The following is a 22,923-nucleotide window of genomic DNA, read 5'->3' as shown; positions in this document are numbered from 1 at the left end:
ATATCTTCTCCAACGTTTATCTTCTTCCTGTTTTGTCATGTTAGCCAATCTGATAGGTGTGATGTGGTACCTCAGAGTTATTTTGATTTGCATCTCTAATCAATAGTGATTTAGAGCATTTTTCATAGTTTTAATTTCTTCCTCTGAAAACTGCCTGTTCATATCCTTTGACCACTTATCAAGTGGGGAATGATTTGTATTCTTGTACATGTGACTCAATTCTCTATATGTTTTAGAAATGAGGTGGAGTCTTATTTGAAGACTCTCTTGAATGATTAGATCCATTCAAAGGTCATGTTATAGATTTGTTTCCATTATTATTTGTTACCTGGGATGTGTGCTCTAAGGCATAACTCCTTTTATATGTGTTCTTAGAAATAGTTGTCTATCCTCCTGGGGAGAAGGATTGGAGAGTGAGAGTATAGGTCTAAGATAGATTTCCTAAACCCATTCTGTGTTATACAGGACCTGTTTCTTTAAGGTATTCTCAGTTCTGATATAGAATAGGAGTGTTCAATGACTCAACTTTGTGACACTTGCTGTCTTAGAAACTCCAAGTAGTAGAGACCAGAGCCTGGCTGTAAAGTTCTAGATCAAGTATTTTTAGAAATGTAGAAGAAATTAGGACTTCAGTGAAAGCCAACATGATTGTCCACTAAGATGTTGTGTTATATGTGCTACATATATAACAAAGGACCAAGTATATAATAAAACTCAGAAGTAGGAATATGAACAAATGTTAAAAGTATACATTTTTATATTTTAAAACTGGTTATTAAAATACTATATTTTTCTTCTTTTCCCTCTCCCAATCTCCCTTTTAAAGGTGGAGAAAATTCAGGTCATACCAGTCCCACTCAGGAAGCCAGTGAATGTTCAGATGAGAGAGTGATGGGTCACCAGGCTGAAGAAGACCTCACAGTTAAAGTGGAGAGGTTTGCCCTTTTAAAAATCTGTTTTGTAAAAGGGACTTAAATTTTCAATTATTATTTATCCTAGAGAATTTGTAGAAAGAGCAAAAATGATGAGTAGAAATGTTAAGAGTTGGATTTTTTGATTACTTAGTTGGTTGACTTGTATGTTTATAGATAGATCATATTCATGTTAGAACATTCATGATTTCTTCATGAAGCTTTTTTGTTTCCCTAAAGTATTTATTGATAACTTTTATTTTTATATTACCTTTATTTCTATACATGTATGTCCCTTCCTCGTGAGAAAGTTATTCCTTTTAACATAGAATTTGTAAAAGGGGGAAAAAGCAATTCAGGAAAACTAACCAACATATCAAATGAGACTGCTTAAAGGTTATATGTTTATAGTCCTTCCACTTCTGAGAAGAAGAAAAGGAGATATATTTTCTTTTAATCTCTTCAGGGCCAAGTGTGGTCATTGTAGTTACACAACGTTCAGGGGTTTTTTTCTGATATTTTTGTCATTTACATTGTTGGAATCATTGTGTATATTGTCTTCCTTTTTCTTTACTCCGTATCAGCTCTTATATGTCTTTCTTAAATTATTCACATTTATTTTCTTATAACAATAATATTTTATTACATTTACATTCTACAGTTTGCTTAGACATTCCTAAGGAATGGACATCTACCCTTTTTTTTTTTTTTAAGTTCTTTGCTACAGCCGCTATGAATACTTTGATGTATGTGGCTCTTTAGTATATTTACCTAGCAGTGAGAACTCTTGAATCAGAGATCATGGATATGTTAGCCATGTTTCTTACCATAATCATGAAGCCTTGTTGACTCATTTTACCTCTTTCTGGTCGTACCAGACTTTTAAAAAAAAAACCCATGTGCTGTTGTAGCTGGTTGGACATAACCTATATTTTCATTTTAGTTTTTCTACTCTTTAGGATTGTGAACAAACACCATATGCACAGGAATTTCTATTAATTGTGAAACTATGTACAGAGCCTGGTATTCTGCTTACCATGAGTGCTCAATTCAGTAAATGTTGTTTCTTGAGTAATATGGTTTACTTTTCAAACAGATATCCAAGTCTTTTGATTTTTTTCAATTGCGTACATTATCCATTTTCTGTTACTGTAATAGTGCTTCTTAAGTGAACATAGGAAGAATTTCCATCATGCTCTTTAGATGTAATTATTCTCAGTTGAAATCCAGTTAACATCAATAGTTAGGAGTACTTCGATTAATTTTAACTTTTTTTTAATGCCATATAGAACTTAGAAAAGCACTGGGAGAAAACTCATCACAAAAAAAGGAATCTCAACTTCTTTTCTCAGTATTGTACAACCCAAAGAAATAAAGAACTATTTTTTAAGTGGGGTTATAAAGCAGAGAAGGCTTGTTACAGCACCTGAAAAAAAGGGACTTCTTTAGCTTTTAATAAAAGTTTGATCCCTGATCCTGAATCAGATTCTTAATATTAACCTCAGTAACCTGTTATACGTAAAAAAGTAGAAAGATTATTCAATTTTAATCTCTTTCATTTGAAACCTCAAGTTTTCATCATTATGGCTTTTGGTTTGAGAATACCCACTTAAATTATGTTTGTTTGCAGATTGGTTGTTTGGAACTCAATTTTTTTTGTTTTTGTTTTTATTTCCCACACAAAATCTTTTTAACAGTAATCCATTTCTGAGGTCAGCCTGAAAAATGTATAGAAAGTAAAGAACAAATAAGGTCTTCTTTGGGATGATAGAAACATATCTGCCTCTGTCCCTTTTTTGTCGTATCCCTGGGAAATGAAATTGTTAACTATTCACCTGCTGAAGAATAGATTTTTTTCCCCTAGTTCCAGGCTACTGGTGATGTATGTCATAGTGGGGCAGGATTTCCAGTATGTTGGCATTTACCAGTAGGGACTGCAGAATTTCAGGGTGAGGAGCAAGAGTGGCAGTTTTTTAGCAAAAATTTGGGTTAGATTCCACATGCAGAGAAAGAACTATGAAATTCAGTTACAGAATGTAGCAGATCTTTTTTTGTGTGTGTATATTATGTTTTGGTTTGTTATATGATTTCTCCCATTTATTTTAGTTCTTCTACACAGCATGACTATAATGAAAATGTATTCAATAGGAATGTATGTGTAGATCCTATATAGAATTGTATGCCGTCTCGGGGAGGGAGGGGGATGGTGGAGGGTAGGTAGGGGGGGAAAATCGAAGTTTTATTGTTGTGATTGTAGAACATTAAAAATAAATAAAATTAATAATAAAAAATATTTAAAATCAGATGTCAAGGTCAGAAAGGTAAAATGAAAGAAAATTCTCAATATCACTGGAATTACTCTATTGGAAAGTGAAGAAAATCAAATTAGTGCTTGTCTCTGAAGTTTGAAGAAAGACTGTCACTTAAAGTTAGAACTATCAAACACTGTACTAAAAATACTGGGTAATAATTGGATAGAAGGTATTGTTAGATACGTCAGAAAGACTTTACTTTTCCTAAAAAACAAAAACTTATTTCTGTTATGTAAGGTCTACTTTTGTATCTGATATTCACCAACAATAACATTGCCATTACTGATGACAAAAAAAAAATCTGGGCTAGAGTAAGTAGTGAGAAATTGGGATTGAAACCTGTTACTATTATAAATCCCTAAGGATACATTTTTGTCCTTTGTTGGGTGCCAGCTTTTTTTGAAAGCTGAAAAATGCCTCTTTTTTTAGGTACACTAAGCACTCTTTGCTTTATAATCCCACTTAATAAAAATGAATATGCCTTAGAACAGCTCATTTTGCTTAGAAGTGAAGTTGAGACTCCTTTTTTGTGATTCTTATCCTTTCTTTTATTTCCTAGAGCTTAGAGTACTGATCAACTTGCTTCCTTTTCTGATGCCACTGTGTGTTGCTTCTGACCAGGGTTTCAGCCCTGGTACACTGTGTGAAAAGTGTCTTGTTTTCTCTGCTTTTGTCTTGTCCCTGAAGAAAATACACTGTCCTCCCTTCCTTGCAGGGCTTTTTACTATTAGTAACAGTGGAGAGATATATGGGAGAAAAAGGCCTCTCTTTCCTTTTCACATTCCTCCTCCCCCTCAAAAAAAAAAAAAATACCAGCAAAGACTTGTTACTAATCTTTAGATACTTTTTTTTTAAAAAAAAATTTTTTTAATTTATTTTCAGTGTTATACAATCACTACCATATAACTTAGATTTTTTTCCTTCCTCCCCCTCCTTCCCCCCTACCACCATACATATAGGTTCTACACATACATTCCTATTAAACACATTTTCATCATAGTTATGTTGTAGAGAAGAGATCTTTAGATACTCTTAAGGATTCAAATAAAATGTTACCAGGATCAGGGTCTTTAACTGGAAGACCTTGAAACTGAACTGAACTGAAAAGACCTTGTCAAAGATTTGGGCTGAAAAAGGAAGTTCTTTTGGCCACTAAATAACCTGGTTAACCTAGGTGTCTCTTCAAATGTAAGAAAATTCTTTAAGTTAGGGACTACCTCTATGTGCCTTAGAAGTGTCAGATGGAAATATAGTTAAGAGAATGTTAGGACAGGGTGGGTCTATAATTGTTGAAATTCTTTCCTTAAATTAAAAAAAAATTCCTGGATATTTTGAGAAGAGGGTGTGCTGAGGTTTGGGAGCATATGTTGTTAAAGCTATGAGAAGAATTTGAAGGTATGTGGGTTGGGTTTGTATGTGAGAGAATAGATTATCCCCTAAAATTGTACTCAAACTCCTTATAATTCTACAAATTTTTGATCTGGGAGGGATTTTTTCACTGTCAAAGTAGCCTTTGACTAATATAAGACAGCTGATCATTTATTTAACATCTTACAAGATCTTCAGGTTTTTGCTGAAATTCTTTTAATCAGATTAAAATCTTTCACTACAATAGTTAGGTTTTTTTCACTAATCTTAATGTATGTGAGTTGTGAAAATGGCTGCTAGTCTTCATGTGTGCATAAGAATTTGACTGGGGAAAGTATCTTTGAAAATAAAATACTATGAGATGTACATGAGGTTTTTTTGGGTAGAAACCCACCTCTTGTGTTATCTATAAGATGTCCCAGGTATCTAAAGATATTTTAGAAGAAATAAACATAGAAGTAAGGATAACCGAAAATTTAGTTACTGCTGCTTTTGGGAATAGAATGTGACACTTGATAATATGTGACACAGAATCATTTATCTACTTAGAGTATAATTTTGTTTGAGAAGAATCAGGTGGTTAGTAGGTTATAAGGACTATTTTGATGTTTTTGTGGTTGATATTTTTGCTTTAAACAATCCACATTTGTAATCTTATTTCTTTGATGTTATGGAGGAATTCATTAATTTACACAAGTGCTAAACTTGTATGTGGTTGCCGTAGGTTGCAGATGGAATGAATCTTGAGAAGCTCAATTATTTAAATAAATAACAAAAACCCATCTTAGTTCAGGAAAAAACAATCCCACACATGTAGAGTTAGTAGAATTCCTAGAAACGTATCTTGGAACTTGATATTCATCCACCCTTTTTTGGGTGCTTTCCAAAGTGGTTTTTGTTGACCAGTAGTTTTCAAGAGGTTTTAATTAGAAAGGCGTATATGCCTTATAAATGAATGGGGGCTAAAGTGACTCCCTAGAATCCAAGTGTTTTGTTTTGCTAGCAGTTAAAGTCCTTCATGTATAGCTTTGATGTTGTCAAGTTTACAAAAAAATAACTTAAGTTTTGAGTTCCAAATTCCCTCGCCGCTTCTTGAGAAGACAAGCACTTTGATAGATATTCTGCCTGTGATATCATGCAAAGCATATTTCCACATTTGCAAAGTTGCAAAAGAGAACATAGACAAAAAAACCCCCAGAAAAATAAAGGAAAAATAAGTATCCTTCAATCTGCATTCAGAATCCGTCAGTTCTCTCTTTGGAAATTTATATAACATTTTTCATCATAAGACCTTCAGAATGTTTGGTATCATTTCATTTCTGAGAATATAGCTAAGTCGAATAAGTTGTACAATATTTCTGTTACTGCGTACTTTTGGCTCTGCCTAGTTCACTTTGTATTCATATATCATTCATCAATTCATATATTATATATTTCTTATAATACAATAATATTCACAATCGCATACCATATCTTGTTCAGGCGTTCCTCAGTTGATGGGCATCCCCTCAATTTCCAGTTTTTTGCCACCACTACAAGAACTGCTATCAACATTTTTGTACATATAGGCCTTTTTTCTTTTTCTTTCTTTTTGGGATTGAAACCTAATAATGATATTGTTGGGTCAAAAGGTATGCAGTTTTATAGCCCTTTGGACATAGTTCCAAATTGCTCTCCAGAATGATTAGATTAGTTCACAACTCCACCGAAAGTCCATTAGTGTCACAATTTTTCCACATACCCTTCAAGATTTGTCTTTTTCCTTTTCTGTCATGTTAACCAGTCTGATAGGTGTGAAATGGTACCTCAGAGTTGTTGTAATTTGAATTTCTCTAATAGTGATGTAGAGAACTTTTTCAGCATATCTGTGAATAGTATGGGTGGTCAATGAATGATAATTTTTTCTGAAAACTGCCTGTTCATATCCTTTGACCATTTATCAATTGGAGAATGACTTGTATTCTTATAAATTTGACTCAATTCTCTATATGTTGGAGAAATGAGGCCTTTGTTAGAGACATTTGCTATAAATTCTTTTCTTCCCCAGCTTTCTACTTTTCTTCTAATCTTGGCTGCATTGATTTTGTTTGTGCAAAGCCTTTTTAATTTAATGTAACCAAAATTATTATTCATTTTATATCTTGTAATGCTCTCTATCTCTTATTTGGTCATAAATTCTTCCTTTATCCATAGCTCTGACTGGTAAACTATTCCATCATCCCCTAATTTGCTTCTGTTATTACCCTTTATTTGTAAATCATTGTGCCCATTTTGATTTTATATTGGTATCTGGTGTGAGGTGTTGGCCTGTACCTAGTTTCTGCCAAACAGTTTTCCCAGCAGTTTTTGTCAGATAGTGAGATCTTGTCCCAAAAATTTGGATTGTGTTTATAAAACACTGTATCACTGTGGTCATTTACTACCGTGTATTGTGTACCTAATCTTTTCCACTGGTACCATCACTCTATTTCTTGCCAAGACCAGAGTGTTTTGATGATTTGATTACCGCTTTGTAATACAACTTGAGATTGGGTACTTTTGTCCACTTTCACATTTTTTTTCATTAATTCCCTTGATATTCTGGACCTTTGTTCTTCCAGATGAATTTTGTTATTTTTTTTCCAGATCTATAAAATAACTTTTTGATCATTTGATCAGTATGGCACTGAGTAAGTAAATTAATTTAGGTAGAATTGTCCTTTATATTATCCTGGTTCAGCCTACCCTGAGCAATTAATATTTCTCCAGTTGTTTAGATCTAACTTTATTTGTGTGAAAAGTATTTTTAATTGTTTTCATATAACTGTATGGAGCTCCTTTCTTGGCAGGTAAACCCCCAGGTATGTTATATTTTCTGCATTTATTTTAAATAGAATTTCTGTCTTTTCCTGATGGCCTTTGTTGGTATCATGTAGAAATGCTGATTTTATGTCCTGCAGTTTTGCCCAGCCATTCTTTTAATAGGTATTCTTGAGTTACTTAGTTTCATTTCTGAGAGTTATAGATTATTGTTACTGTGTAAATATAACACACACACATCCACACACAGATGCACACAGATAAGCATGTATAACTATTGGTTTAAAAATGTCATTATATTAAAATTTCAGAATAATCGTTTACTAGGTTTGTCATTTAATGGAAGCAAAATAAGCAAGAGATGTTGAAATTACAGTTGAAGATATAAATAATGGATTGGGTTGCAGCATTCTTTGGAGGTCAAACATAGAAGTTGTTGCCATGGCTACTGGGGTTATTCTTTTATGAGCTAAGAGGGGCTTTTGTTTATCTACTTTTTGTCATTTTCTTAACTGAATTAAATTCTTCTAAGTTTGTCACACTGTGACTCAGTTAACCTGCTTTTCTTAAATGTAGACTAACAAAAAAACTTGAAGAAAGACGGGAAGAGAAAAGGAAAGAGGAAGAACAGGTAAAGTGTTCACAGATTGATGGCTATCTGGTTTTTATAGCTCATTGATTATGCTTTTCTTTAAGAAAAATACTTTTATGAGTTCTGTTTAATTTGTCATTCAAGGCAGAATAACTTTCTGGGTTTCTTGGACTAGATGATTTCTCAGATATTACCTTCAAATTCTGAATCTCCTCATTTTCTATAGCAGATCTTTTTTTTTTCATTTGGAAAATTATTACACGTAAATTAGAGTAGGTTCTTGTGCCTTTTCCCTTTGCTTCCTGAATTAAATCATGCTTTCCCACTGAGAATAAAAAGGGGCAGGGAGGATCTACAGCTATAAGTAGGTAGTGTGTGGCAACACACATCATCCCACTTTTTTTTTTTTGAGCTGCAGATGCTGTCACTTTGATCTGTCTCCTGTTTCTCCATTTCTACAGAACTGTACCATTTTCTTTTTGGAACTAAATTATTCCACTATCTGCCATTATAACAGAGTGGTAGTGTAGCAGTAGAAGGAACCTTAGGTTCAAAGTAAAAAATCCTGGATTCTCCTCTGGACTCTGTCACCAATAAGCTTTTTGCCTTTAAGGAACTCATTTAACCTCACTGTGGCTTAAATTGTGGATAAAATCCTTTTCTGACTCTTTTACAGAGTTTTTGTGATTAACAAAGTATACAAGTTACAATGATAACATGCTGGTATTATTTCTTTATCCATATTCATGTTTTCATCAAGTATTTAGTCGGAAAAGTCACACTTTCTATCCCAATAATAAACAAATTCTCTGTTGCCCCTTTACACCTTCCCTCCATCTGTCACCCTTGATTGTTAGTCTAGAAACTGAAGACCAGTAAGCATGCTAGCAAATAACATTGTCCACATCATGACAGTGCAGCTATTGACAAAAATTTGTAAATGGCATTTGAATAGAAATCACTACAAATAAAATGCATATTATGTAGAAGTAATATTCTGTTTACAATCCATATATAACCTATAATTTGTGAAAGAGACTTTTAAATTTTATTTTTGACTTGTATAGCTTATTTTGTCTTCAATCCAGAAAGAGATTAAGAAGGAAATTGATAGAAGGAAAACCGGTAAAGAAATGTTGGACTATAAAAGAAAACAAGAAGAAGAATTGACAAAAAGAATGTTGGAAGAGAGGAACAGAGAGAAAGCAGAAGATAAAGCGGCTAGGGAGCGTATAAAGCAGCAGATTGCTCTGGTGAGTTTTATTATTTTTAAGAAATATTTGTGTATAAATTTATTAACCTCCTGATAGACTGCAAAAATGGAAACACCATGGGATAGTGGAAAGAGCGCCATACTTGGAGTTAGAAGAGACCTGAAATAGAATACCATCATTTACACTTAGTAAGTGTGTGGTCTTGGGAAAGTTATTTAAGCTCTCTGAGTCCATTTTCTTTATCTGTAAGATGGGGATAATAAACTACCAATTTCTTCATCCTTCTTAACTTTTGTGCTTCATTTGACACTCTTAATCACCATGTCCTATATATTTTCTCTTCTGACACTGCTTTCTCTTCTGACACTGCTTTCTCTTGTCATGGTCCCCTTTGAGAACAAAGGACAAGCACCACAATATTAAGTTCCAAAACTACCTTGGGCTTATTTTAAAAATACCTTCTAATTCCTTTACATTTGTTGTGTAGAGAAAATTTAAAATGCTAATTCCAAAATGAATCAGTTTCAGGTCAATGCATTTGATGTGCGTATATATCACTTCTGTCTTGAAACTTATGCAACTATCTAGCCATGAATTATAACTGGTGTTTGATCATTTATAGGATCGAGCAGAAAGGGCAGCACGTTTTGCAAAGACAAAGGAAGAAGTGGAAGCTGCCAAAGCTGCTGCTTTATTGGCCAAACAAGCTGAAATGGAAGCTAAGAAAGAGGCTTCTTCAAAAGAAAGAAGGTACTTTATTATGTACTCAAAAACATTTGTGTAAAGGGGATTGAGGAAAGGAACAGGTGTAGGCTACTTTTAGCTTTGATGTGCCTGGTTTTACTTCTGGTGGCAGTGTTGTGGCCATTACTAATTGGCCAACACTGTGCTCCATGTATGACAAATTGTGATTTGGCAAATGGCAGTGATATCTGTCACTGGGTAGGTGCCTTTTGCAAGTGTTGCACAAATTCCTTCCTGGAAAGGACCTTAAAGTCTGTTTTGAGTAACATCTAGTACTCTTATTGTCCCTAATTAGCTTTGAGGAAAATTGCATGAAAATATGTAGTTAGAGCTCTCTGTTGACTTCTTTGGCTATTTTTCATAGTGCTGTTGCAAGAATTCAGTTCCGCCTTCCAGATGGATCTTCGTTTACAAATCAGTTTCCGTCTGATGCTCCTCTAGAAGAAGCAAGACAATTTGCTGCACAGGTAAGTTGGTATGTAAGTTACTAAAGAGCCAAAACTATAGGTTTTTATTAAAAAGAGAAAAATCCCAAACTTGAAAAATATGAGCAAAACAGGAAGTTCCACCAGAGGGCATTGCAGAAGACCTTGATGATGGGTATGGTTGGTTGAGCACATGCTTCTGAAAAAGAGTTACATAATTGTAGCTAGATCCTTTTTCTGGTTCTGAATGTGCCATTTGGTTGAAAAAGAGAGCAAAGTGTCATTAGCATTCAGCTTTTTTCCTATTTGTAAGGGAAGTTTGGTGATGTTTTGCATATATGTATATAATGAAGGTGTTTCTTCCTACCTGTTAGTGCAGACAGCTTATGAAGTGACAAAGTGGTTTCCCAAGAGAATGTTCTCATGTGGCTAGTTTCCAAGTGAAACTGGACTGCTTAGCGTCCCCAGGAGCCTTACCACTTCCCCATGGTGAGCTGAGCTGCTGCTCTCTTCACTTAGTGAGTTGTTTTGAGATTGCAGTGGGGGCTGGTCACATTTCCTCATCTAGCGTCACAGCTTGAAATTAGTTCATATTTATTTGATCTCCTTTCTTCTGGAAATACATACATTGGTGGTCTTTCTCGGGATCTTATTTTTAGAAAGCAGTTGTAGCACTGAATAGGGTATAAAATAAAAACTCAGTCCTTAGATTAAAATAAACAAGAATTTTTCTAGCTGTCGTATTAACATCTAGATTACTAACTCATTGATGGATTCAGAGCAGTCAGGTATTCATATTCATGATATGTGAGACTCTAAATGTTTTAAAAAAAGGTTCTTCCCATTTGTAAGACTTAAGAAATACAGATATGTTATGCCATAAGAGTCAGGAAGTCTTATTTTCTGGATACTTTTGATCAAAGAGTAGAAATCTGGAATGATTTAAATATATTTTGTTCATGATTATGAAGGTGATGATCAATGTTGATATCTCATGATTCTAGAAGAGTTATTGGACTTAAAGAAAAGATGTTAAATTTCTCTTAATTTGAAGACAGAAGTATATATAAATTTGAAAACAATGACTGTGTCTTGTGCTGAAACACTTTAATTTTTTTTATTGCGAATATCACAAACACCAAAACAAACTCTTCTCTATACAAAGCAGAATGTGAAAACATGATTGTATATGAAAATGTGAATCTATGTTCTATTCAGATTGCTTTTTTAAAAGTATATAACCAATTCATCACGTTAATTTCACATCTGCCCCACTTGTTTCAACTTCTTTCTATTTTCTTCCTTGCATTTTAAAAAAGTTTCCCAAAATGCTCCTTTTTTCTTCTTTTTTGTTAATTTAACTCTCTTCCATATCTCCCCAACTTTATTAAAAGAAAAAGAAAACAAAATTTACAACAAATTAGCCAAGCAAAACAAACCCAGACATTGGCCATATCCAAAAATATATGTATCTTTCTGTACCTTGTCATCTCTCTGTTAGGAAGTGGGTGGCATGCTTCATCCATCCCTCTCATCCTCTGGAGTTGTAGTTTGTCCTTGCTCTGAATCATAATAATTAAGTGTTTCAAAGTGGTCTTTCTTTACAGTGTTATTGTTATTGTATAAATTGTTTTCCCAATTCTGTTCACTTTATTCTGCATAATATCTTCTCAAGTTTCTCTGAAACTGAGTTAGAATGCTCCTTGCTACTCATGGCCACTTTCAGACTCTATATCTGTAACCATCACTCAGTATCCTTTCTTCCTTTGAGATTTAATCAGTTCATGTTTATCACCCTATCAAGATTTGGATATCTATCATCTACTAACCCTCAGATTACACTTCTTTCTTCCTCAATAAATTCTTCATCTGGCTCGAAGTCTTTCTCTTTACCTCAAGATCTGCCCTTATACTAGAGGACTTTCAGCATACATATAGATATTTTCTTGAATACCTTAATTTTCCAGTTCTTCTGTTTATTCATTTCCCATGACATTCCATTCCATCTCAGCTACACATGGAGATGGTCATACCCTTGATTTACCATGAAATTTGAAATTTCTTTATCTGATCTTAATCGCTTAGCGTATTTTCCTTCTTCTATGTTCTTTCCTGGACCATTATCCCTCTGTGGAATACATACTCTTCTTTTACCATTTCAGTCCCTTGGTGAACTGGTTAAGTCTATACACTGCCCTCTGTACTCAACTCCCTTGCTCCCTTATCCTGTTGTCAGTAGTGTCTTGCAGAGCTCCAGTCTTGGATTATTCCCACGATCTGTTGCCTTTGCTTTGTTTACATTTCCATGCTGCTGTATTGAGCTGTAGAAAGTGAGGAAACTGTGCTGACTAGGTCTACTACAAATTTATGTTACATAAACTTAACTAGGCCTTCACTACAGCAAGGCAGTCTTTTTATACTTCTAATCAATTCACTATCTCATTTACCACAGTGGCCATGCCATAATTTTTCTTTTTCCTCAAGTCTTCCAGCGGCCTCTCTTTCTTCACCTTCCAAGTTAAGAACCTTACCTCCTACTTTGAGGTAAGAGGGTATTGAGACTGTTCACCATTACCCCTTTACTTCAGTTCAGTACATTCAGTTGTCTTTCTCTACTATCTTCTCCTTTGCCTCTGGCTCACATGGAGAGGTAGAACTTCTTGCCAAGGCAAACTCCTCCACATACACATCCTTAATCCCATTCTGTCCTGACTTCTCCAATAGATCTTGCTCTCTCTTCATCCCCACTCTCAGACTAATCATCAATTTGTCTCTGTCAGTTGGCTGCTTCCCTACTATATATAAACATGCTCATCTCTCTCCTATATTAAAAAAAAAACAAAACAAAACCCTTACTTAAGCTTATCATCCCTGCTAGCCATCATCATATATCTCTTCACCCTTTTGTGGCTAAACTCCTTTAAAAAGTTGTCTATAGTTAGTATCTCTACTTCCTTTCCTCTCACTTCCAAAAACCTTCTGCAATCTGGTTTCCAGTCTCATTATTCAACTGAAACTGCTCTCTCCAGAGTTCCCTCTTAATTGAAAAATCTAATGGTTTTCTCCTCAATCTTCTTCCTTTTTGATCTTTCCACAGCCTTTGACACTATTGATTACCTTATCTCCTAGATATTGTCTTTTCTCTGAATTTTTGTGATAGTGTTATCTTCTTGTTCTCCTGCTTGTGTTTGACTTCTTCTCCATCTCCTTGGCTGGATCTTCTAGGTCATACCCATCAATTGGAGGTGTCTATCAGAGTGTCTTTGGCCCTTCTCTCTAGATATACTATCTCACTTGGTGATCTCATCAGCTCCTATGTATTCAGTTATCATCTCTTTGCAAATGATTCATAGATCTATTTATCCAGCCCTACTCTCTTTTCTGATCTCCAGTCTCATGTCACTAACTATCCCTTAGACATCTTAAACTCAACATGTCTAGAAAAAAAACCATTCATCTTTTTTTCAAACTCTCTATTCTTCTGAATTTCCCTTTTACTCTTGAGGGCACCACCGTCCTAGGCTGACAACCTAGGTGTCATCCTCGACTCTTCACTTGCATTTTATATCCAGTTTGTTAGCAAGTTATGTCATTTTTGCTGTCTCTTGCATATACTCCCTTCTCTTCATTCACATAGCCCATCACCTTGGTACAGGATCTCATCGTCTTGCTATCTCAAGTCTCTCCCACTTCACTCCATCTTAAACTGCCAGAGTGATCTTCTTGAAACACAGATCTGACCATGTTACCCTTTACTACATAAACTCCCGTGGATCTCTGTCACCTTTCAGTATCAAAGATAAAATCCCCTGGTTGATTTGTAAATCCCTTCACAGTCTTTTTTTCTTTCTTTTCTACCTTTTTGTTTTTCACACTTTACTCCCTCTATGACCCAGCAACACTGGCCTCCTTGCTGTCCCCTGCAACAAGATGCTCTGTGTCTGGAATGCCCTCCCTCTTCACTTATACTTCCTAGCTTTTCTGGCTTCCTTCTAGACTCAGCTCAAATCCCACCTTCTTTCCTTCTTTGCAAAGTCTAAGTTACTACTACTACTAGTACTTTGTACTACTATTAGTGCTTTCCCTCAGAGGTTACCTTCCATTTACATTGTATTTATCTTGTATATGTACATAATTGTTTGCAAGTTGTCTCTCATTATAATGTGATTTGTTTATGAGCAGGAACCATGTTTTTGCCCTGTGTTATGCATTTGTATGGACTATTTTGTTTTGGTTAATTTTAAAAGAAGAACTGAAAAGAGTAAACGGTAATTTTACATATACCTGAAGTAAATTTCATCATACCATATAACATACATTTCTGAATTCCTTTATGTTACAGATGGTCGGTAATACTTACAGCAATTTTTCTTTGGCCACCATGTTTCCAAGGAGGGAATTTACCAAAGAAGATTACAAAAAGAAGTTATTGGAGCTGGAGCTTGCACCAAGTGCTTCAGTGGTGCTCTTACCAGTATGTGCACATCTCTTTGTCTAATCTATCTCTCTACCTTTACTGTTGTGTTCCTCTTCAATTAGAAACTGTATTTTGGCCATATTTTGTTGGTGGGTTAGTCCATTCTCATCAATCTCTGGTAATATAGAGGCAAAGTAAATAATTGAATTCCCAATGTTTGGAAATTTCATATTTCACCCAGACCTCAAGAAATATGTTTTAATAATAAAAAAAAAAAAAAAAAGAAATATGTTTTAGCTATAAGAATAAACACAAATACTTGAAAAAAAAGAAAAAAAATAGCTTTCAAGGAAATAAAAACAAAAGAAACTAAAGGCAGTATATTCCCATTGGACATTGGTTCTCAACTACTCAAGTTCTGTAAAGCCTTTTGGGAAAACTCAAAGGGGACCAGGCTGCTTTCTGGGCCACATGTTCATGAGCAAAAGCCTTGTTGGTCAGCGTCTCAGTTTGTTTTACATCAAATGCCCATGGAAAGTGATGTCTGACTTGGATCAGGTATTGAATCTGTGGTGCTTGAGAGAAAGCTGAAGGACCCCTCAGGTAAAGCCTTGCTGTTTCCTGCACCGAGTGGTGTTCTTCAGTACTCCAGATTTCTTCTTTTCAAGCTGTTTTGATAGAAAACTTGAATGCATGTGAGAGGGAAGAAAACAATGCAATTCTGTGGTTTGGGGTAAGATTGTAGAAGAGTACTACTGTAGAATTTCTGGTCACCATTGTGATGTCTCGTGTTTGGGATTTTTTAAGCCCTAGATTGACCCATAATTCTCTGCCATTACATCTTTTGATCAGAACAGCTTACAAAAAGCAAAACAGAAATGATTGGAGTTCAGTCAGTAGAGCAAAGAAGTAGGTGGCAAAATGTCTAGATAGTAATATCGAACTTTTATAGTTACTTATATGACTCCAAAGTCATCCACTGCATCACCAGTCATCTTGACTTTTGTTTTACCACTAGTCATGGTTAACTGTGGAAGACAGAGTGAGGCTGATGACTTTGTGAAACTGCCTCGCTTAAATCTAGTTCATGAGAAAGTGAGGATATCACCCATGATGTCATTGGTCCTCTTTCAGAATAAAAGATGAACAACAGTGCTTTATGGTTTGCAAAGTACTTTACATATGCTATCTTATTTTATCCTTACAACACCCCTTTGAAGTGTAGGTCTACCTCTTGAACAGTTGAAGAAACTAACAATTTAATGATAAAGGCTTAAGTGACTTGCCCAAGGTCACATAGCTAGTAAGTGTTTGAAAGAAGATTTAACTTGGTTTTTCCTAACTTCAAGTCCAAAATATTGTTGGTTGTTCCACCTTGATGCCTAGATGATTCTTTAAATCTTTTATAATTAGGAGGTTTTATGTTCTGACATTTGAAATCTATCTAATATTGTTGAGGACTACTTATAAATCATTACACTTGTTCTGCATCACAAAATTTGTTTGGTTTTCTTAAAGACTACTTGAAGTCTTGCCTTTCTCATTTATAAGAGGTACTTTCTCATTTTTTGTGAATTTTTATTATTGTCTGCCAGCCTTTAGAATGCAAGATCCACTATTGCCTACCTATTTAAAGAAAAAAAAAAGATAATTTTTGTGTTTTTTATGGTAAACCAGAGAGGCAGTGTGATATACCAGATCATATTTGTTAAGTACTGACTAGTTACTAGGCACTGTACTGAGCACTAAGGATACAAAGAAAGGCACAGACAAGTTCCTGCTCTCAAGGTGTTCACACTCTAACGTAGTGGATAAAAACAAACTAGTTCTGGGGAGTCTGGAAAGTTTGGATTCCAAATTCTGCCTCCAACATAGTGGGTGTGGGTCCCTGGACAAAGCTCTTCACCTTTCAGGGTCCTCAGCAACTCTATAAAACTATAAACTGCAGAGAAGGTGCCAGCTTGCTGTGGTAGAGGGAATTTTACTCATACTAGTGAAATCTCAAATCTAATTCCTTTCCCTGTGGTAAACCAGAAAGATTTTTTTATGTACATGTAAGTCTTTTCCTTACAAGGGTCATATATTATTTCAGATGTAATTTTGTTTATAATCTTCTATGCTATGTTTAACCATGTTGTTGTTTTTTAATTTTTAGGCAGGAAGACCAGCTACATCTGTAGTACAGTCATCAAGTGGAGAACTGTGGAAGTTTTTGGGAACAGTACTTTACCCATTCTTTGCTATATGGAGATTGATTAGTAACTTCTTATTTACCAGTCCTCCTCCTCCTCAGACGTCTATAAGATCAACACCTTTGGAGCACACAAACCCCACAGCATCTAGCAGCTCAGAAAACAGGTATTTAATTTTTTTCCTCATTTTTAGTGATTCTTAGGGAAATTACAGTCTTAGAAATGCTGTACATTATAGGAAAGCATCACTATAGCTGTGAGTTCTTTCTTCCATTCTTGCTGTATTTCTACTTCTGTGAAGAAAAAGCAAACATTTTAACTTTTGCTGTCTTTTCTTTTTAAAAAAAATATGTATACTGCATGTGCATATATGTGTGTGTGTATATATGCATGTGTACATATGTGTGTATATGTATGTATGTGTACACAGACATACACACATATCATTGATGTATTTGTCTTCATAGTAGTCATTTTAACCCTCCCTCCAGACTGAACTTTCCGTTGTGGAGGACACTACCATCTTTTCTCAGCCAGATCCAAAAATGTGGGGTAATCCTTACCTCCTTTGCTGAAACCCTACGTTATCAGACAGTTGCTAAGTCTTTTTATCATTATCATTATTATTATTGTTATTAATTTATTTGTTTTCAGTTTTCTACAGTCACTTCCATATATCTTATATTTTTTTCCCCTTCTCTTTCCTACCTTCCCCCCTTACTTCCCCCCCTCCCTGAGATGGCATGCAGTCTTATATAGGTTCTGTACATACATTCTTGTTAAATACATTTTCACCTTAGTCATGTTGCATAGAAGAGTTAAAATTAATGGGAGACACCATGAAACAAAACAAAACATAACACAAGAGAAAATGATCTGCTTCATTCTGCGATCCAGTTCTTTCTCTGGATGTGGAAGGCATTTTGCCTCTAGTCCTTTGGGAATTTTTTAGGTCCTTGCATTGTTGTAAAGGGCTAAGTCTACCAGAAAAATTCCTCACACACTGTGGTTGTTGCTGTCCTATAAAGTTCTCCTTGTTCTGCTCCTTTCACTCAGCATCAGTTCATATAGGTCCTTCTAGGCCTCTCTGAAGTCTTCTTGTTCATCATTTCTTTATAGCACAAGAGTATTCCATTACATTCATATACCACAACTTGTTCAGCCATTCCCCAATTGATTTCCAGTTCTTGGCCACCACAAAGAGAGCTGCTATAAATATTTTTGTACATGTGGGACCCTTTCCCATTTTTATGATCTCTTGGGCGATACAGTCCTAGAATCTGTATTGCTGGGTCAAAGGGTATGTACATTTTTGTAGCCCTTTGGGCATAGTTCCAAATTGCTCTCCAGAATGGTTGGATCAGCTCACAGCTCCACCAACATTGAATTAGTGTTCCAACTCCCCCACATCTTCTCCAACATTTATATCATCTTCCTGTTTTATCATGTTAGCCAATCTGATAGGTGTGATGTGTTGTTTTGATTTGTACCTCTGTAATCAATAGTGATTTAGAGCATTTTTTCCTATGACTATAGATAGCTTTAATTTCTTCCTCTGAAAACTGCATGTTCATATCCTTTGACCATTTATCAATTGGGGAATGACTTGTATTCTTGTATGTTTAACTCAGTTCTCTACGTATTTTAGAAATGAGGCCTTTATCACAGACACTAGTTGCAAAAATTCTTTCCCAGTTTTCTGCTTTCGTCCTAATCTTGGTTGCATTGGGTTTGTTTGCAGTTGCTAAGTCTTGTTGCTTCTCCCTCCACAATGTCTTTTGGATCTGTCTCCTACCCTCCACTCACATGGCCATTACCCTAGTCAAGGCCTTTGTACCGGCTCATCTGAACTATTGCAATAGCCTCCTCATCAGTCTCCCTGTCTCAGGTGTGTCTCAGGTGTGTCTCTTTTTCACTGTATCCTCCACACAACTACCAAGGTCAAAGTTCAGGTCACTTGCCAGTATTTCTAAAGCACATGTCTGGCCGTGTCACTCCTCCTGCTCAGCAAGCTTCAGTGGCCTTTTGTTCACTTTGCAAACTCAAATCCCTTCATGTACTGACTCCAGCCTCCCTTTCCAGCCTTATTCTCCCCCCAGATGCTCCTAGGTCCTGCCAAACTGGCTGATTGGCTATGCGTTGCAGACAGCATTCCTTCTTTTGTCTTTCTGTCATTGCATGGACCATCCTGATGCCTCTACTTCCTACTATCCCTTGTGACCTTCAAAGTTACTAGTTTCTAGACTAATCTTCCTTGAACTCAGGTGCTTCTTTCTGTATCTGATTGACTGTCTCTGTATTACTGAAGACTTTGAACTAAAAATGTCAGTGCTCATTTCCCAAGTATCTAAAATTCTTCAGGATTGTTTCTTTCACCCGAACATGTAACTTGTTTTGTGAAACATGGAGTAGTTAAAATGCCAGAGTAAAGTACAATGACAATTTGAGCTTTTGCCTCTTAAGTCAGTTTTAAGAGTATGTAATTTTAAAAGAGGCCAACTTTTCCTCATAGTGATCAACACCTCTAAAAAATTCAAAGCTAGGCAGTGTGGATACTAATTACAGGGACTGTGTCCTATTGATACATATGAAGCCATCTCTGGACGTTAAGACTGAAACCTAAATGCTAACCTATAATGAAACATTCTGTTGGTTGTCATTGTTGTCTAATTGAAATCCTTTTTAGTTTTTATGTTCTTACTCAAATAGTAATTGTCATAAATAGCATCTTTTTTTCTTTTTTGAATAACAGGGAAGGAGTTAGGAAAAGAGTGCTAGAAAAACGTGGAGAAGACTTCAAAAAAGAAGGAAAAATATATAGACTGAGGACTCAAGATGATGGCGAAGATGAAAACAACACTTGGAATGGAAACTCTACCCAACAAATGTAGTTTGACAAGTTACACATGGGCAATAATCATTGTTTCTCTTATGATTTAATTCAACTAAAACTCTACTGGACAAGTGGGGCTGCTGGATGTTTTACTGACAGGTCTCTATAATGTCTCTCTTTATTCTTGCTTAGAGGGTATGGGTTTAAGTTGCCTAACTCAGAAAAGTCAAGAGATAGTATAGCTGACAAATAAGATTTTGCATATGGTAATCAACAGCTAGCTCAAAGAATCAAGAGGATTCATAAAACCTCCCATCAGCTTTCAAATTCAGTATTTCATACACTCACAAGCCCAACTATGCTGAGAAGGTGGCACTTTATAGATAGTTTGCTCCCCAAATATTGGGGCTCATACAACTGGTAAGCCACAGAATAATTTGACTTTGTGTCAGAAGCGTTCTATTCTAGTTAGCCAATCAGATGATAATTTATGTTTAACTTTTCTCTATCGCTCTGCAACTGCAAGCTAAACCTTGTAGTTTTTAATCTGTTATTCAAATGCTAAATAAAAATCTTTTCCAAAAAAGAATTGATTGCTAGTATTTCTGTATAAAAGTTTTTAGTCATCAGGGCTTTTGTATTTACATGGCCTTCTTGTCTCTTACCTACTAATCTCAGTAAAATAGATAAACTTTTGCTTAAACATATCCAGAGGAAGAGATTCATCAATGGCCATGGATAAAGTCTCTTTGTTACAAATCCCTTTGCGTGCTATTTGTTACACATCTTTCAGTTCTATCCTCAGCAATATACAAGCATTTTTTTTTATTAGCAGTTTCTTCTTAAGATCTTCATTTTGGCTTTCTATAATTCATTTAAAAAATTACTTTGGTGGAACAAATAAGGCTCATGGAATAATCACTGGGCCCAAATACCCTGTAAACCTTATAGCTGGATAAGGACAGGTGGCAGCATTTAGAGAACTGGCTAGCTCAGGGGTGGGAAACCTGTGGCCTTGAGGCCACATGTGACCTTCTAGGCCCTTGGATGTGGCCATTTGACTGAGTCCAAGTTTTACAGAACAAATCCTTTTATTAAGGGGATTTGTTCTGTGAAATTTGAATTCAGTCAAAGGGCCACACTTCAGGACCTAGAGGACCCATTTCTGGTCTAGCTCCATATGTTATACAATTTAATTGTTATTTTTTTTCTTTTTTAGGTTAAATTACATTTTGTCACATGTCTGTCACTTTAAATTACTGTCTTTAATCTTAGAAAACACTACTCTCTTGGAACTAATGAAGAGGGAATTGTGCTTCCCACTAAATAAATTAGTTGTCATGGAATGCACCATTACTTTCCTTTCCCTCGCTAGAATAAAGAAATGGTTTCCATTGTAACTCAGTTGCTAACATATCTGGGAAAGTTGAGGACATGTGGAAATATCTACAATTGTAATTGAGAAATTAAATTTCTCTTTGGAGAAGTTAAATTTCTGCTTTAGACTTGAAAGGGCTCCTAGTAGCTCAAACCAACTTAGGCATATATCTCTTAAAAGTGTATCCTTTAGTCAAATTTAGCAAGCAGATACCGGTAACTTACACAAAATAATATGGAAGGTAGAGCCAGTTATATGGTTGTGTGTATTAGCTGAGACAAATAATACCTTGACTCCTGAGGCCATTTGAGCTCTGAATCTGTGATCCTAACATTTATGGCAGTTTTTATGTCCATGATGTCATGTAATTTGTTTCCTTGGTTTCTGGCCAAATACAAGGAGTAAAATAATTTAGAAACAAATTATTGAATATCTTGTCTTTCCTATTGGGTATTAATGGAATTCTTTACACTGGGTGGTCAATCTCTTGGTGCTCCTGCTTTCTACTTTTCTGAATCACGCATGGTCAGTCAGGGGAGTGTAACATGTAACTATTGGCCAAATCTTAGCAGAGAACTTCATCTGTTAAACTTGGCAACTACCATATGTGAAAGAAAGATTTTTTTTTTTCATTTTTTTGTAACATCAGTAATTTGAGATTCTAAAAAGTATCCTAACACTTTAAATTCTTTTTGATGCAAAAGGAATATACATTAAAAAGATGACACTTCAAATTCAAATAATCTTGCCTTTAAGAATCATTTCAAATTTCTGAATGCATTTCAGAAACCTTAATTATAGCGATTACCTTGACATAGTAGGTTATAGGTCTTGTATCAGAGTTAGGAAGTCCTAGGTTTAAATCTTACCTCTGACGCTGCATTTGTTACCCAGGAGAAGTCACTTGACTCAGTACTTCTCCCACTATCCCCCTGCCCCCAGGAAAAAACACCCCAAAACTCAAGACTATAAATTGCAAAACAACTTTGCTGATTTGCGTTGTCAAAGAAGCTTGTTGGCCAGCAGGTCCTTAGGCCAGTGAAATTCCAGGTGTGGACATTGCTATCCTCCCCCACCTAAAAAATGACTCAAGCACAAATGGGAATTTAAAAGCAAGTGGTGTTAGTCTAATATTGCAGACAAGCAATGTAGAGAAATATCAAAGCTTCTTGTGATAGCATATGGAGCTTTTTGATGAACATTAGCTATCAAAGATAATAGAATTCTAGTCAGGAATGTTTAAAACATTCAGAAATGAGCAAAAATAATCCTGAAAAAATCTTTGCAATAGGCTCTTTGTCCTATCAACCTCTGATACAAAGGAATACGCATGGAAAATAGAGGATACTTATACTTGAAATAATTTTGCCTTTGAAAAACATTGTTTGAGAGACAATGTATTAAAACCAAGTGGAAATTCAGAAGCAAATTGTTCTGTACAGGCCGTTGTTTGGTCTATAGATGTAACAGGTGTGAGAAAAAGTTCAGGTAATTGCAAAGGACTGAGAAAATGGTTTTTCTAGATCCCTGGAAAGGATGGATTTAAAGTCACTTGTTATTTTTGGGTCAGCACTGTCAGGGTGGCATTGCTAGAGCAGTTCAGTTTGCTTTATGTTCACACGCTGCTCCTTCTAAGTTTTGTTCGTAGGTGGATCACTTATTCGCTCCTGTGACACCAAGGATGGAGCCTCTGTGTGCCCACCTTTCTGAACTAGATAGAGCATAGAGTTTTGCTAAA

At 35.4% G+C, this 22,923-nt stretch overlaps 1 protein-coding gene across 8 annotated transcripts in view; it reads left to right on the top strand.

Annotated features, from left to right (window-relative positions):
- Positions 1-21,607, top strand: part of UBXN4 (UBX domain protein 4) — a 40,462-nt gene extending 18,855 nt beyond the window's left edge. For 4 of the 8 annotated variants that reach the window (XM_072613245.1, XM_072613242.1, XM_072613248.1 and 1 more), the window contains exons 6-13: positions 827-935; positions 7,967-8,021; positions 9,071-9,235; positions 9,819-9,946; positions 10,305-10,407; positions 14,708-14,839; positions 16,938-17,140; positions 19,727-21,607. In XM_072613245.1, coding sequence (XP_072469346.1) covers positions 827-935; positions 7,967-8,021; positions 9,071-9,235; positions 9,819-9,946; positions 10,305-10,407; positions 14,708-14,839; positions 16,938-17,140; positions 19,727-19,865 — 1,034 coding nt within the window. In that variant the 3' untranslated portion in view covers positions 19,866-21,607. Of the gene's footprint in view, positions 1-826; positions 936-7,966; positions 8,022-9,049; positions 9,236-9,818; positions 9,947-10,304; positions 10,408-14,707; positions 14,840-16,937; positions 17,141-19,726 lie in introns of all 8 variants that reach the window. The other 4 variants (XM_072613243.1, XM_072613247.1, XM_072613241.1 and 1 more) reach the window with 1 other exon arrangement.
- Positions 21,608-22,923: the final 1,316 nt, after the last annotated feature.

This window comes from Notamacropus eugenii, chromosome 5 (assembly GCF_028372415.1).
Source record: "Notamacropus eugenii isolate mMacEug1 chromosome 5, mMacEug1.pri_v2, whole genome shotgun sequence".
Classification (NCBI taxonomy): domain Eukaryota; kingdom Metazoa; phylum Chordata; class Mammalia; order Diprotodontia; family Macropodidae; genus Notamacropus; species Notamacropus eugenii.
This window is presented reverse-complemented; position numbering and strand designations above follow the sequence as displayed.